The following is a 15,076-nucleotide window of genomic DNA, read 5'->3' on the forward strand; positions in this document are numbered from 1 at the left end:
CATTCCAGAGGAAGTAGACTATTAAGGGGCATTATTCAAAGTTCTTATGAGTCGAGTGAAATTTGATCTAATGAGACAGAAATTAGTCTAAAATGCAGCGCTTTAATTGTTCTAATAGTTCTTATAGAATTCATATCGGTGCGTTATTGCGCGTAATAGATAGGCCTATTGAATTATAAATTGCATAGGCTTTACGTGTTTTCTAGTAGTCCAAGTCATATCAGTCTATATATATTCTTAAGTAATCTATAGACTGGAAGATATAGATATTCATCAGTTTGATTGTGACATTTTTATTCCATGTGCAAAGGAAGAGCGATGGCACTGCTGTCAATGTTTGACTGTTAACTACAAGTGGAATATGAGCTTTTAATCAAGTGGTAAGAGAAGGAAGAGACGAGGCGAAAATAACCAATTTGATTGGACCTAAAAAAAATCTCTTTGCTTCTCCTTTTGGAGTAGGCAACGGCACAATGGGGATTATACTTCAAGTTATTCTAGGAATGTTTCAATTCCTCCTGCTCACCAGAATATCCTCGTCCCATGCCAAGGTATGTATAGTTTTGCCACATGGTTGGTAAGCTATTGGGGGGGGGGGGGGGGGGGTAACGGAGGAGGGATAGTTTTTCAGTAAAGGCCCATGTCTTTGCATTAATAATTGAAAGAAATAATTTGGAAATGTCGTTGAGATGCATTTTTTACGTTTCAAGTAGTTGTTTTTGTCATTGTTATTATTGTGTCTATATTTTGTATTCTACATTTCTGTAAAGTGGCCCACCCTTGGCACTATAGGCCTACCATTATTGCCAGACAGCATGACTAGCATATACTTTCTCCAGGCAGCTATGGGCTTATTGGAGTTACTGGACAATGAGAAACATCAGTCCAAGACAGTTTAGTTGATTTACTCTTCTTTCTCACTGACATGCAACCCTTCATGTGTCAGAGGGACGGTTTTATTTTCGTCTAGTCTTTATATCAAGAACAAGCTGTGCCCCAAAGCTGCGTGGGATCAGCTCCTGGCATTGTGATATGTTAATCCTGTCAAGATCCCAGTCGAGGGTTCTAGACGCTACATGAAATAAGTCAATACATCTTCATGGATTTTTTTATGGGAATTTGTATTTTGTTTACTGTACATGTGTCCTTAGCACACGGACATTTAGCACGGAATGGTATCTAATTTCACGGATGGATCCTGTTAGATGGATGTTGGGCTCCCTTCTCTCTCTCTGTCCACACACACACACACACACACACACACTCTCACACTCTCACACACTCATACACACACAAAGTGGACCCCACAGCTCAATACCTCTATCCATCTCAGTCTGCTCTCCAGGGAGCATCTGACTTTTGAAGTGTGTGAGAGACTGACGGACTGCCCCTGCATCATGAGCTTCCTGCCACTGTTATTACGCGGTGTGTGTGTGTTTTGTGTGTCACTCATTTCGAACCTTTGTGCTTATTGGCAGGGGAGTGTAATTTAATCGGATTGTACAGTATGTGTCATTGCTCACATACAACAGAAATCCAAATTAGCTTTCAGGCATTACTCTTCTTGTACTTTTAACTGTGAGTGCACACAAAATGGCCACACACTTGTAATCAATCTGGGGCAAACTAGCAACTAGGAGAGAGAGCACAGGGTGCTGGGTGTGGGGAGGAGGGAGGGGGGAGGTGTAGGGGGGACAAGGCGGTTAAAAGGGGGCAATTGGGCAAAGTCTACATTCTCTCAGCAGTGGCCTTGGTCTACACGCTAGGCTCAATAATGGCATGCTGTCTGTGTGCGAATCTCTGTGGGTGTGTTTTTTCCTTGTCAAGGTATGTGGTGTTACCTAGGTCTTTGACCACGGGACATGGGTCTAGGGGCAGTCACATACATTAGGTCATGAGAACAAGTGCAATGTAAACTGTGCAAAGTGGATTTCTCACCTCTCTATCGCTTTCTCTCTCGCTTGCTTTTCCCGTCCCTGTCTCTTTCTCCCTATCGCTCTTCCTCTCCTTGTCTTTTTCTCTCTCAACCCTCCCACCCAGCTAGCTCACTGGCGACCAGCTGCAGACTCCCCCAAATCCAGAGAAGGTACATGCCTTTCCCTTACTTTCAACCAGGCACGCATATGAACATCCTGGAAAATTTAAAGTGTGTGTGCTGGAATGAGGTGTATATACAATTTATACAGTGTTGTGAGTCGGTATGTGGTGGGGTCTGACCTTGTGATACAGTAGGTACGTGAAAGGTCTGTTTTTCTCTCTCTCAATTTGTGTAAATCTTCACACTCCCTTCCTCCCTATATATGTCTACCCCCCCACCCTCCCACCACCATCAGTGAGGAGGTGGTTGGAGGTCTACTCCCGGAGTGGCTGTGAGCCCAGGGACACACTGGTAGAGGTGTGGCAGGAGTTGCCAGGGGAAACACACAACCTCTTCGTGCCCTCGTGTGTGTCGGTGCGCCGCTGTGGCGGCTGCTGCTCTGACGAGGCCCTGGAGTGTGTGCCCTTGCTCACACACACAGTCACAATGGAGGTAAACACAAACACATACACACACACACAAACTTGCAAACTCTGCACATTTAACCCGCTTTGTGTGTTTGACCTCTGCAGCTCATGAAGACCTCCTTTATGAAGCATGAACTCATCCAGCTGCCCTTTATTGAGCATAGTCAGTGTGAGTGCAGGTGAGCCCAAATGCACACACACACACACACACACACTCACCGACACATACACATATATGGAAATATACTTTTTCACTCAGTGTGTGTTTGGTTTCACGTAATGCTGTCTTTTTGTTTAGATTGAAAGAGGAGCTCCACTCAACCCCTGAAAGGTACTACACTGCAGTGAATGTGTTTGTGTTTACCTCTATGTACCCCTTGGTGATAGGCATCTGTGTGACTTCTAATAACCCACAAGACACATCCCACTGTCTCCATAGAGACGCATTACCTCAACCTCCAGGTGCTCTTAATTTGATTCCTAATGAATTAATGCATCTCCCCATAAAAAAAAATCTGTAAGAAACATGCATTGCTGAAAAACAATGTCTGTTTTGTCCTGAACCAAAATGAACAGATTGCCCCTGTACATGTAAACTACACAGTTATGGATGCATCTGAAGCTGATTTGTGACAGAATGTAATTGTCAGCTGTGCAAAGCGGCAACTTGGAAATAGGGTTTTGTTGTTGCCTGTGAGCTTCTGTTGGGTATCGTGTGCCGTGGTGGAGGCTGGGTGGGGAGTATGGGGTGCTAGTAAGGGCCTATGCTGTATCACATGGTTCCCCCCTCCTACCTACCACCTCTGACCCTCTGAGAAAGTCATTCTCTGGCAGGACGCAGACCTCTGAAGCTGGGCAGGAGTCAGTGCCTGCTGCCTGGAGAGAAAGGGGGGATAGAGGAGAGAGAGTAGAGGGGGTGGGGGGGGGAGGGGGGTAGAGAGTGAAGTACGAGAGAGAGAAAGAGAGAGAGTTGCTAAGAGCAGGAAATAGGAGGTGCAGTCATTCTTTTGACTAGTTGGGCCAGGGGACCATATGGAAGTTCACAAATGGTGTTGAAATGCCGAAAATGTGTTGTGTATTTACACTATGATCTATCTGTGGTCTGCTTATGTGTGTCAAAAATGTGTGTGTTGTCTTATACAGACAGGATCCCAGGTCAAACAGGAAAAGCCGGAAAAAGGAGAGAGGACAATCCAAACGAAAGAAAACTGGAAGGTTTGAACCTCTATATGTTAACCTCTGCATGTACCTCATGCACAATTATTGTGTGTGTGTGACAGTGTGTGTGTACATGTGCATGTGTGGATGCTTGAATGCATGTATGTACATGTGTACCTGCATGCACGTAGGACTTAAGCACAAAGACCCTCATCCACAAAGGTTGAAAGGGAGCGAATTCAGCCTTCGTTTTCCTTTTTTTTATCTCACTCCCTTTACCGTTAGCCTGTCAGTTATTTCCTCCCAGTAGGGTCAAATGTCACCTCGTCTGGACGTTCTGTCTCCTCTGCCCATCCATCACTCTGCTTTGGCTTCATTCATGCGATGGCAGGTGTGAAATTTGGCTAATTGGCATAAATCTGGCACAAACCATTTCTTCTTTTCTCTGGGGCAAGCCATCCCAGGCTCAAACAAAGATGGTCTCTGCCGTTTCATTAAGTCACTATATTAAGTTGGTGAAGCCTCCCAGACGAGGGCGAGGGTCGGTTAACCCCGCCCCAGATGGTCTGGTACCCACAGGCGTCTCTCAAGACGCAGCCTGGGAGACAGGAGGGATGGAGGGAGGGAGACTCACAGAGCAGTTCATATGAGTAAAAAGGACCATAGAGAATAGAACGATAGAGAGATGTTTCTGTGTGTTCCTACATTTGAATTTGAACCTAAACGTTTCAATTTTTTATCCATAGAACCCCCTTTACTCCTGGTCCTCGCCCTAATCCTCCCTCTACCCCTCCTCCGCCCCCTTCTCTTCCCTCCACCCCTACTTCCCCATGCCCGCCCTGCCCGGGGAGGAAGTGGGTTGTCGACTTACAATCATGTCAGTGCCATTGTACAGTCACTTCGGAGAACTGCATTCAGAAAGGCAGGAGACTCAACCCAAGACTCTGCAGGTCAGCTGTCACATAACCACAACCTTTAAGGAAAACCCTTTAATACATCATGTACTATTAGAATCTGATTCTCTTTTTCACTTTTTCTTTTTAGATGTGATGCCAGGAGGCGATGATTTCTTCATCTCTGTTTCTCTTTCTTTCTTGCTCTCCTCCTCTCCTTCCTCTCTCTCTTACTATCTCTCTCTTTTAATACCTCTAACAGGCTCTCCCTTAATATCCATAAATGTAAATGTTCACATACCATTTCTGCAGTAGAGTATATCTGTGTTGTGTATCTTGTCATCAAATGACTATCTGTGCACTTAACGGCTTCTCTGTCATATGCATGTGCCACCCATATCGCCCTAGGAGACGGGGCCAGATAGGGACAAGGTATACAGCTAACTTGTTCTGCTGGCAAAGTTAAGAAGTGGATTGGTCACTCAAACTGGGACTGGGACTCATCTTCCCAGCATTCAAGGCTCACAATTCCCAGACTCATGTGACAACAGAACTTCAAAGCCTGGTCCCAGATCAGTTTTGACAGCGGGCCTGTGTTGTCTTTGCCTGTAAGCAACAGATGAACTCACTGAGGAAATGTTCAAGGCTACAGTGATGGCAATGGAGTACCTGATATAACTGCTCTTTTGGGGAACACTACTGACTTGTAAATAGAAACGTCATCAGGAGTTTGAAACCAGGGTCAAGCAAAAGGCAACATGGATGGACTTTTGAAAGAAGGACCGCAATGCCCCTTTGTAGTAAACACACACAGACCAACACACAAACACAGACAGCGGCCATACAGTATGTCGTTTACATACAAGGGTCGGCATGCAGCCTCGTGGTTGTGTAGCTAAGTGTGTTGAATGGCTGGATAGACTGAGCCTGTGTGGTCCATGCCGTAAATGGCACAGATGGGTTACCATGCCTTCATCCCACTCTGTCATTCACCCTCAGCATACGGCCGCAGGCAGGACCACTGAGGGCCTATTCTCCCATTTGTTTGATTATCTTTTTGTCTCCACCCCCCCCCCCCCCCCCACCCCCCCACACACACACACACACTCCTCCCTGAGTGAAAGAGATCTTCACTCAGGCTGGGTAGTGAGGGGAATGACAATAATGAGGCCTGGCGGCCGTCCACAGGTTGATACAAGTGCACACATACACACATACTGTATGTTTGTACATACATGCATACACTATATACTGTGCAAACATACAGATACACATATATTGTGTCCACAAATGCATTTGCTCACAATTTCAGTTTTCTGCAGGTAAGTATAAGCTTGTTTGGAAAATAAATGTTCAGAAATGTTTATATTTCGTGTTGTTTTTGCTACCATATTCTATTTGTATACAGTATTTTATGTTATATTTTCTTATGTATTTTGAAAGATGCTGTAGACGTTTATTGTGGGAATGTGTTTTTTTGTGTTTGTCCCTAATCCGTCTATATAAAGAGTCACACTGGGTGGCCGGCTATGTACACACAAGGCATCTAAACATGTGCTCTGCCATGTTGAATTTAAACAGAAAGCTCACATTGGCTTAAAAAACTGGACATGATACATTAGAATGTGTAACTCAAATAATCACACAGAATCCAAGCATATACTGGTTCCCAGTGCTGTACAATGGAAACATTGGCAAAACAGTATTTCCATTTTTGTTGATGTGTGTCGCCGGGATGAGATTGCTAGTCATGTGAAACGGAACATATTTATTTATCTGGTAGAATCACATGGCCTCACCTCCCCTGGCTGATGCTGGCAGGGATTGTGCAAATCCATCACTGTTTGAACAGTTTGTCTCTGATTGGCTAAAGCTACAGCCACAGGTCTGTTTGTATTAGAGGGACCATCACTAAGAAATAGTGTTGGGCCCTTTGAGAGACAGAGGCAGGCACTCTAGACCTGCCATTAAATGAACTATTGTTGTCACTTAAAAGAATCACCCAAGTCCCCTTTCACTACCTCGTATTACTACCTATTGAAACCCACTATCCTGACTCATAAATCTGTTTCTTCCTACTTGTTGGATATCTGTTATTGCTCTCCTGCTGTCTATCCTGTGTTCAACGACCCAGATTTACCCCACACGTTGGTAACACAAACTCTGTGACTTGACACATCGGCCCAGATGTAGCAGAATTGTACCTTAATGTCCATCAGTTGGATCCACTCACAACATATCAAGCTATTTCCTGGATGGTTCATCCGGCTATTCACAGGTTTTTGAGTTCCATTGAACAGCATTGTGCTCATGACTGCAAACCCAGACAGTCTTGTAGTAGTTTGACATTGGTTATTGAACACCAATGCACACTGTGGGTAGCTATAGGTTTCCTGCCAGCGCCTCTTGTCTAGCCACTTGTTGCTCTAGTTAGCTTGTTGCTCTGCATGATGTATCCATGACAAGAGACTCAAGTCACTGTGCTGAAAAACCATAGGGGAAATAGCCTTTTATATTCATTCAGCAGTATGATATAAAGCAAATGGCATGTCAATAACAATATTGTTCATTAGTACCCAATATCAATGTGGTAGCCACTGTTCTTGTCAACACACGAGCTGTATACTCGACATGTAGCCCTAGCACCCAGTGTCTTAGTACTCTGTTGTGACAAGTAGATCATCACTTAACTAGCTATGTTAAAGATCTTATAATGTCTTATAATCCACTGTGATGTTGTGTACCACCTAGAGCATCCGTTCTGTCCATCATACATACCATTCAGGTGCCACAGTCTATTCCACAGTTGTAATATTTGTGATGATGATTATACTGCTATTACTGCTGCTACACCATTTGTGCCCTATTGGATGTGTGAGTGAGTGAGTGAATGTGTGTGTGTATGTATGTGTACTACAAACCAAGGCTGTGTTGCGTCACAGTGTATTTTGATGAATCATCATTTAATGTTCGTGTAAACATGCGTGGTGTGCTGTTAAAAATGTTGATACTACCAGGAAATGTTCAAAACGTTCATGATGCAATGTTACAGCAGTTATTAAAGGAAATGTCTTCTTTTTGGTAGAATGTTGAATTATTTTCTTCCTCTGGTAGTTTAACAATGTCTTGTTTGGATCCAATACCTCCCTTTAATGTTTTAGATTGAATTTCCCTTTTCCAATTCACCTCTCTCCTTCCCTCCTCTCCACCTCTCTTTTTTCATCGCTATTGTCGGTAATGAAAGATAAACAGAGTGATGATTACAGTTGCACCCTGGGAGTTGGGGACAGAGTGTGAGTGTGAGTGACGTGATGATATGAGAAATAATATTGTCTCTCTCCTCCTCCCCACCTGAACTGTGCTGAGTCAGGGACTACAGAATTACTGACTGTGCGTTATGTGTGTGTGTGTTTGTGTGTGTGCATGTGTGTGTGTATCAGGAGGGGAGGGGGCCAGTGAGTGATGTATGTCTGTGTCTGTGTTTATTTAGCTGATATTGCTATTCATGTTGATAAAACCTGTGAATTTGGTATTGGGTTTTGTTGAAGACTATACTTAATAATGGTCTACTCAAATTAATTATTGCTGTAGAGAACAGGGTATAATGATTAGTTATGAATGGCCGCAGAGTCTGATTATACACTTGAATATTGCCATTCCCATCACCACATACTGTGTGTGTGTGTGTGTGTGTGCGTGCGTGCGTGAGGGAGAGAGTGTGATGGATGCGGCTGGTGTTTTGGGCCCTCCCTACCCTGAGAAAGCGCAAAAGAAAGAGAGAGAGAGAGCTCAAGGCTGATGCTGGCCTACCTGTCAGAGAGGGCGGCCAGCCAGTAACTAAATATAGCAGCCTGCAGATTAGGGAGACAGAGGGAGGGAGAGAGGGAGTGACTCATCCATCAGGAGACTGAGATGCCTTTTCATCACTAAATCTCTGTTTCTAAACCACTCTACAGACATTGGTACATTTCTGCCAGAGGCCTCTGATGTTGGTGATAAACAATGGTGGAGACACACAGCTCTACTGCCATCTTGGCGCTGACCCTGCAGAGATGTCATGATATGTGGAGTGTGGCCCTGTCTGTGTTTGTTCCTCTCTTTAGCTCTCTCTCTTTCTCTTCACAACCATTGGTGAACGCAGTTTCCTGTATTTTTCCACCTTTCTGTGTGTGTGTGGAGTCATGTTTTTGTAATGATAAAAAAACGCCAGGCATGTTTTCCTTTGCTTTTGTAGCAGCAGCTGTGTTGAAGCAGGTACTGGACGGTATCTGACTGCAAGTTAGTGTGTATTTAGATTGTATCTGTGTGTGTGTTTGTGTGTGTGTTTGTGTGTGTGTGTGTGTGTGTGAGAGAGAGAGAGAGAGAGAGAGAGAGAGAGAGAGAGAGAGAGAGAGAGAGAGAGAGAGAGAGAGAGAGAGAGAGAGAGAGAGAGAGAGAGAGAGAGAGAGAGAGAGAGAGAGAGAGAGAGAGAGAGAGAGAGAGAGAGAGAGAGAGAGAGAGAGAGAGAGAGAGAGAGAGAGAGAGAGAGAGAGAGAGAGAGAGAGAGAGAGAGAGAGAGAGAGAGAGAGAGAGAGAGAGAGAGAGAGAGAGAGAGAGAGAGAGAGAGAGAGAGAGAGAGAGAGAGAGAGAGAGAGAGAAAACAAGCATAATGTGCGTATTCTGTGTATGTTGACTGTGTGGCCAGTCTTGATCTGACAGGAAAGTGAATGTTGTGTAAAGTCCTGTGAGATTTCAGAGAACAAATGAAAAAAACAAACACTGTTATCAGCTTCAGAAACATGCATCCCCAGGTTCTGCTTTGACTCATCAGTCTTTCTAAACCAAAGGATACCGGACCTAATGAATGATTGAGTCAACTGGAAGATAGGCTGACTTGTAATCAGCCTACCCTCCCTATGCCCAATATCTTTTAATACATCTTATTGGTCATTGTAGCCTCAGTCGGTTCTTAGCAAAATCGGGGAGAGGTAATGAGACAACGAAAAACGGAACAACAAAAAAGGATGAGAGAAAAGGGTGAAGGTTGGTAGATAAGGTGAGCTGGAGGAGAATAAAGGTGAGAGGGGTAGAACATAGGTAAGGGGGAGATAAGGTGAGCTGGAGGAGAAGAAAGGTGAGAGGGGTACAGCATAGGTAAGGGAATAGTTGTGGTCTCTACATGTTAGCTCATGTTGGGGTAAGGGTACGGGTACCAGCAGGTGTAAGAGATCAGAGCAAGCTCTGGATGTTATCACTGTCTGTCTGTTTTCTTTCTGTAGCGTATCACCAGCTGAGCCTGTCTCACACAGCCTTCGACTCTTACTCCCTAAAACTGGGTATGTCCCTTTTTACTTTGGTGAACGTTTGCATTTGGCTTCTTATTGTAACATTTAAATGCTCCAACACTAACTAATCAGGGTTTTACGTGTTTTTTTGTACTATCTACAGTCAATTTTAATCATTCGATTGACAAAAATCAGAAACAGTCTTGATAAGATGGATTGTAGCGACACCACGTGGAGAATTCTAGTTTTAACGAGCTAAAAGACGGACTGGTGGACGTGGCAGTGACGTCAGGATCCGGAAATAACCCGGATTCCAAGTTAACTAGGAGTCGGCTTGTTGGAAACATCTAGAGGTTTATGAAGTCGTATTGAAGAATAGCCAGTTAAAGTAAGTAAAACCAATAAGATTTTGAAATTGGCGTTAGATACGGTCGTTGAATTATATTCATTCTTGATTTGGGTCGAATCGTTTCACCTGTAAATTGACAAACGACGGCCGATTTACCAATTAGCCGTTAGCTATCTAGCTTTCCGCCACACATAATCAGCTGTGTATGCGACTGATGGAGGATGGTGGGCTCTTTAACTAGCTCGGCCCATTCGATGGGGGAATGAAAGTTTGATTATTGTCGGACAATGTCTACGACAATCAACCCTGCTAAGTAGCTGGCTATCTTGATTCCACAACAAAGACTGAAAATGTAACTGAAAAGGCTGTGTTTCGTCTGTCGACGTTAGTTCAGTGTATTAATGCTAGCTCTCTAGCTACTACAGTAGCTAGTTAGCTGATTCGTTGTTGTTAGCACTATGTATGTGGTTTATAGACAATCGATGTAACGTTAGCTAAGTCGTCAGTCAGACTCTTTCGTCAAAGTTGCTACGGCAAAACCTTGCCAAACATTGTGTCAGATTGCTAGTTAGGCTAGCTAACAATTTGCTTTATCATTGTTTTACCACAGAACATGTATCTGAGCATCAATGGTCACGGGTCTCTGCCTCAGATCTGAAAGTAGTCCTACGCTGTGGCCTAACAGAGACTATTGACGAGGATAACCAACCACTCTGTACAATATACCACAGTTGTTCATCATCCACAGTAGCTAACCGTCCCGGTCTAGTGCTTTGGCGAGTCATCTGCAGTGGCAGGATGACGTGCCGGGATAGGACTATCGAGTTTCAGTCGGCCTGCAAATCCCTTCAAGGAAGACAGGTACGTGGAATAAACGTGAGAAGCTGATATGGTTATCAGGTGATGAGAGCAAGCATTGCTTGCACCTAGAAAACAGACTATCGCTTCTCCACTATATTTTGCCGATAACCCCTGTTTCTCTTCTCCCCTATAATCTCTCTATAGAATGGTGTTCAACCCAGTAAACCGGCCCTCAGTGCTCTCAAACAGCGAAGTGACTTCACAGTCATGGCCAAGTGAGTTTCTCATCTCTTATTGATTAACATTACTAACATTTTAAATACAATAATGTAACCTTTTTAATACGATTTTCCACTTCTACCATTACAACATGCCACCAACACCGACAGAATGTTGTCATTATTAATTGATTCAAGCGGCATCCTGCATTCCTCTCTTCCAGGAGAATTGGGAGAGACTTGAGTAACACATTTGCTAAACTGGAGAAACTCACCATATGTAAGCCTCTCCTCTTGCCATTTAAGCATTTGTGAATGTATCTACAAACTATGAAAAGCATGAACACATTTGTCTTCATATTTCAGTGGCTAAAAGAAAATCTCTGTTTGACGACAAGGCTGTGGAGATTGAGGAGTTAACTTACATCATCAAACAGGTAAAGTATCTTGGCGTAGCCCTGAACCTATATAGTAATATAATTATGGCTCCTTAAACAATGCAATATGACTATTTTCTCTCAGTTTATGGCCTGTGTCGTCTTTCCTCATGTCTTGGTCTGTTTTCACTTTCTTCCCTTACCCCGCTGCGTGTGTGTCCCTCAGGACATCAACAGCCTGAACAAGCAGATAGCCCAGCTGCAGGACCTGGTGCGGTCGCGGGGGGCCCCGGGGGGGCGCCACATCCAGACCCACTCCAACACTATCGTGGTCTCTCTGCAGTCCAAACTGGCCTGCATGTCCAACGACTTCAAGTCGGTTCTAGAAGTACGAACTGAGGTAAGATTGTTCCCAAAGACTTATGATATTTTCTGCATGCATTGAGTTACTTTTTGAGGCCACTTGCACTCATGTTTTATCAGGTTATGGTAGATCTGATTGAATGTGACTCTTGGTGTTCCACCACATAGAAATTCCTTCTTTCACTCCTCGCTTGCTCTTCTTTCCTTCAGAACCTGAAGCAGCAGCGTAGCAGAAGAGAGCAGTTCTCTCAGCCGCCCGTCTCCTCATCTACTCTCCTCGCCAACAACTTCAGTAAGTCAACATGCCTCCTCTCAGACTCCTGGAATTCTACACCTTTCACCATTTAGCGAAAAAAAAAAAAACCCTCCATTACCCAGGTCTATTAGTAATGTCCTTGCTTTAAGAAAGCCTGTCTTGGCTGTAAACATACTATAATTAAAATGTATCCTATATCAGGTAAGATGTTTTTTTGCCGTGCAATGAACTGTGTCAGGGAGTCAGATGGCTGAGTGGTGAGAGAGTCAGGCTAGTAATCTGAAGGTTGCCAGTTTGATTCCCGGCCGTGCAAAATTATGTTGTGTCCTTGGGCAAGGCACTTCACCCCACTTGCTTCGGGGGGAATGTTCCTGTACTTACTGTAAGTCGCTCTGGATAAGAGTGTCTGCTAAATGACTAAATGTAATGTAAATGTGTGTTCTATCCCGTGCTCCTCCCAGAGAGCTCAGTGTTGATGCAGGATGAGTCCCGGAGTCACGGTGAGGTGGCCATCGACATGGACTCCCAGGCTAACCCGCTGCAGCTCCAGCTCATCGACGAGCAGGTAGACACACCTGGATGAACTATTTCACTGCAATCCTGTATTACTCTGACATTAGCCTATTCCACCGTGCACGGCGCCTGCTTGTGTTCTCGTGCTTGTTTGTTCACGCGTCACGCTTTGTGTGTTTCATCGGGATCCCGTGTGTGTGTATGCGCCACAGGACTCGTATATCCAGAGCCGAGCTGACACCATGCAGAACATTGAGAGCACCATCGTGGAGCTGGGCTCAATCTTCCAACAGCTGGCTCACATGGTCAAGGAGCAGGAGGAAACCATCACCAGGTGAGGATAGGAGAAGTGGACAAGGGGGTGATAAAAGAGAGAAGGAAAAAGAGGGCGAGAAAGTAAAGACGGGGGAAGGGGTGACCATGTTTTGTAACTCATCATCTCAACCCATAGCTACCATGATGTCCCTTGTCTGAATTGAGAGCAGTAGCATCAGATCTAACCCCCCTGTCCCCCCCCATCCAGGATTGATGCCAATGTGGAGGACACCCAGTTAAACGTGGAGGCGGCTCACACGGAAATCCTCAAATACTTCCAGACGGTCTCCTCCAACCGCTGGCTCATGATCAAGATCTTCCTCGTCCTCGTTGTGTTCTTCATCGTCTTTGTGGTCTTCTTCGCCTGAGAGGCGGCAGGCGACTGATGGACCAGGACGATGGGGGGGGGGGGGGGGGTGGGGGGTGCGCGAGGCGAACAATGGCCGAGAGGAAGGGGTTGTTACCATAGCCACATAAGGCACTGACAGGAAGATGTAATGGATGGTCCAAGATGCAAATGAAGAAATTCCAGTAGTCTGCCATCTCTAAAGTGAAGAGAGTGAAGAGAGAGGTTCTCTCACACCTTTGGTTCGACTGACCTATTCTCTACCTGGAGAGACTGTAATAACCCTAATGACTGGATAAATTATCTAAACCCACTTTGAATAGTAAAAGCAGAATACACTCTGCTCTGTATGTTATCTTAGACTAACTGACCATAAACATTTAATCAAAAATGGATATTATTTAATGGTTTGATTCTGCAAACTAGTTTTTTTTATTTGGTTTTGATTACCCCCCTCCCTGCATCGTCACAGACGATTGGTTGGTTGTAACAGGAAGTGCTTATTCCATTTCCTGCCTGTGAAAAAAGGGGCACGCATACGTCACTCAAATTCTAATCTTTAGGGTTTATGTTCCACTTTGTTATTCTCTTTTTATTTAAGAGAGACTATCATTAATTGTTCACAATCACAGTTTGAAGGGGGGGGGGGGTGTTACATTTGCCAAATGAGTACTATAAAGACATTTGATCTTCTGTCATGGTCCGAACAGCTTGCCGTGTGAAGGTACAGTGTACAATGTGAGTTTGACTGAAGGGAGCTTTCTCCCTGCAAATTCTAGTCATAACAACGTGCACCTGGTCATTAATCGGGACAGTCTGTGATTTCTCTTGACGGAACACATTGCCGCTGGCCCGGTTCCCATGTCAATGGTTTATGTTGATTTGTCAGGTTGGCAACTTGTGGCAGGTGGTGTGACCAGATGTGCATGCTGATTGTGACCAGACAATGCAGACCTGAAAGCATACTCTGGTGAAGTGACACTCCAAAAAAACTTCTTTATCTTCTCTACAGCTGTCAGTTTGGACCTTTTAAGATGGTCTATCTCTATATTGCTCTCTCTTTCTGAGGGCAGACAGTGGATGTACAGCCTGTTATTTAATGACCAGAACTTTTTAAGAAAAAGCTATTTTTCCCTTTTTTCTAGCCAAATGCCTTGACTTCAGTGTATAAAGTGAAAATAGTGATAATGTAATAGAAGTGCATATTAAAAGAATAATGGGAATATTGTCTAAGGGGGCTCTTGTTTTACTTTCCCTAAGAAGATAGTACCTGAGTAAAAGCTTTTGAAAGTCTATAGGGATGTTTATAAGCTCAGTGGTCACACTTAACTGCAGATCAAGAGGTTGCAGGTTCAAATCCCTGGTATTCTACATCGCTCTTGATGAAAGCGTCTGCAAAATTAATATATTACTCACATTAGTTGATCTACATTGATGTAATGAGTTTGGCCAAGCTTATTGGTCAAGTGTAGATTCCATGCACATAAATTACTTTTTTGTTGTTGTTGGCACCATATATGAGAATATCTTATCATTTTGAAAACAACAGTTTATTCACATTCTCATTTGTTTTACAATTAGATTAATTTTTTACACGACATTCAGAATATTAACAAAATAAAAAAAGTCCATCCATCTAGCCTCTCATCTTACCTTCGACCCCTCCCCTCTCGGCAACTATCTGTCTCTTCTCTTCCTTCCACCCATGCAGCCTCTCC

The 15,076-nt window shown here is 44.1% G+C and overlaps 2 protein-coding genes across 3 annotated transcripts; both read left to right on the forward strand.

Annotated features, from left to right (window-relative positions):
* Positions 1-473: 473 nt before the first annotated feature.
* vegfba (vascular endothelial growth factor Ba) lies at positions 474-5,252 on the forward strand. Its single transcript, XM_067248021.1, has 8 exons — positions 474-551; positions 2,041-2,086; positions 2,334-2,530; positions 2,611-2,684; positions 2,804-2,836; positions 3,649-3,720; positions 4,410-4,613; positions 4,708-5,252. Exons 1-8 carry the CDS (start codon positions 474-476, stop codon positions 4,727-4,729), a joined length of 726 nt encoding a protein of 241 aa, XP_067104122.1. The 3' UTR covers positions 4,730-5,252.
* A 4,849-nt stretch (positions 5,253-10,101) lies between these two features.
* On the forward strand, positions 10,102-14,583 carry stx5a (syntaxin 5A). Of its 2 annotated transcripts, none has more exons than XM_067247579.1 (10): positions 10,102-10,208; positions 10,901-11,030; positions 11,175-11,245; positions 11,413-11,468; positions 11,555-11,625; positions 11,792-11,965; positions 12,139-12,220; positions 12,646-12,749; positions 12,910-13,031; positions 13,221-14,583. In XM_067247579.1, exons 2-10 carry the CDS (start codon positions 10,968-10,970, stop codon positions 13,378-13,380), a joined length of 903 nt encoding a protein of 300 aa, XP_067103680.1. In that variant the 5' UTR covers positions 10,102-10,208; positions 10,901-10,967; the 3' UTR covers positions 13,381-14,583. The 2 variants fall into 2 exon arrangements, with proteins under 2 accessions (XP_067103680.1, XP_067103679.1); XM_067247578.1 differs by having other exon boundaries at positions 10,144-10,208; positions 10,780-11,030.
* Positions 14,584-15,076: the final 493 nt, after the last annotated feature.

Source organism: Osmerus mordax, chromosome 12 (genome assembly GCF_038355195.1).
Source record: "Osmerus mordax isolate fOsmMor3 chromosome 12, fOsmMor3.pri, whole genome shotgun sequence".
Classification (NCBI taxonomy): Eukaryota; Metazoa; Chordata; class Actinopteri; order Osmeriformes; family Osmeridae; genus Osmerus; species Osmerus mordax.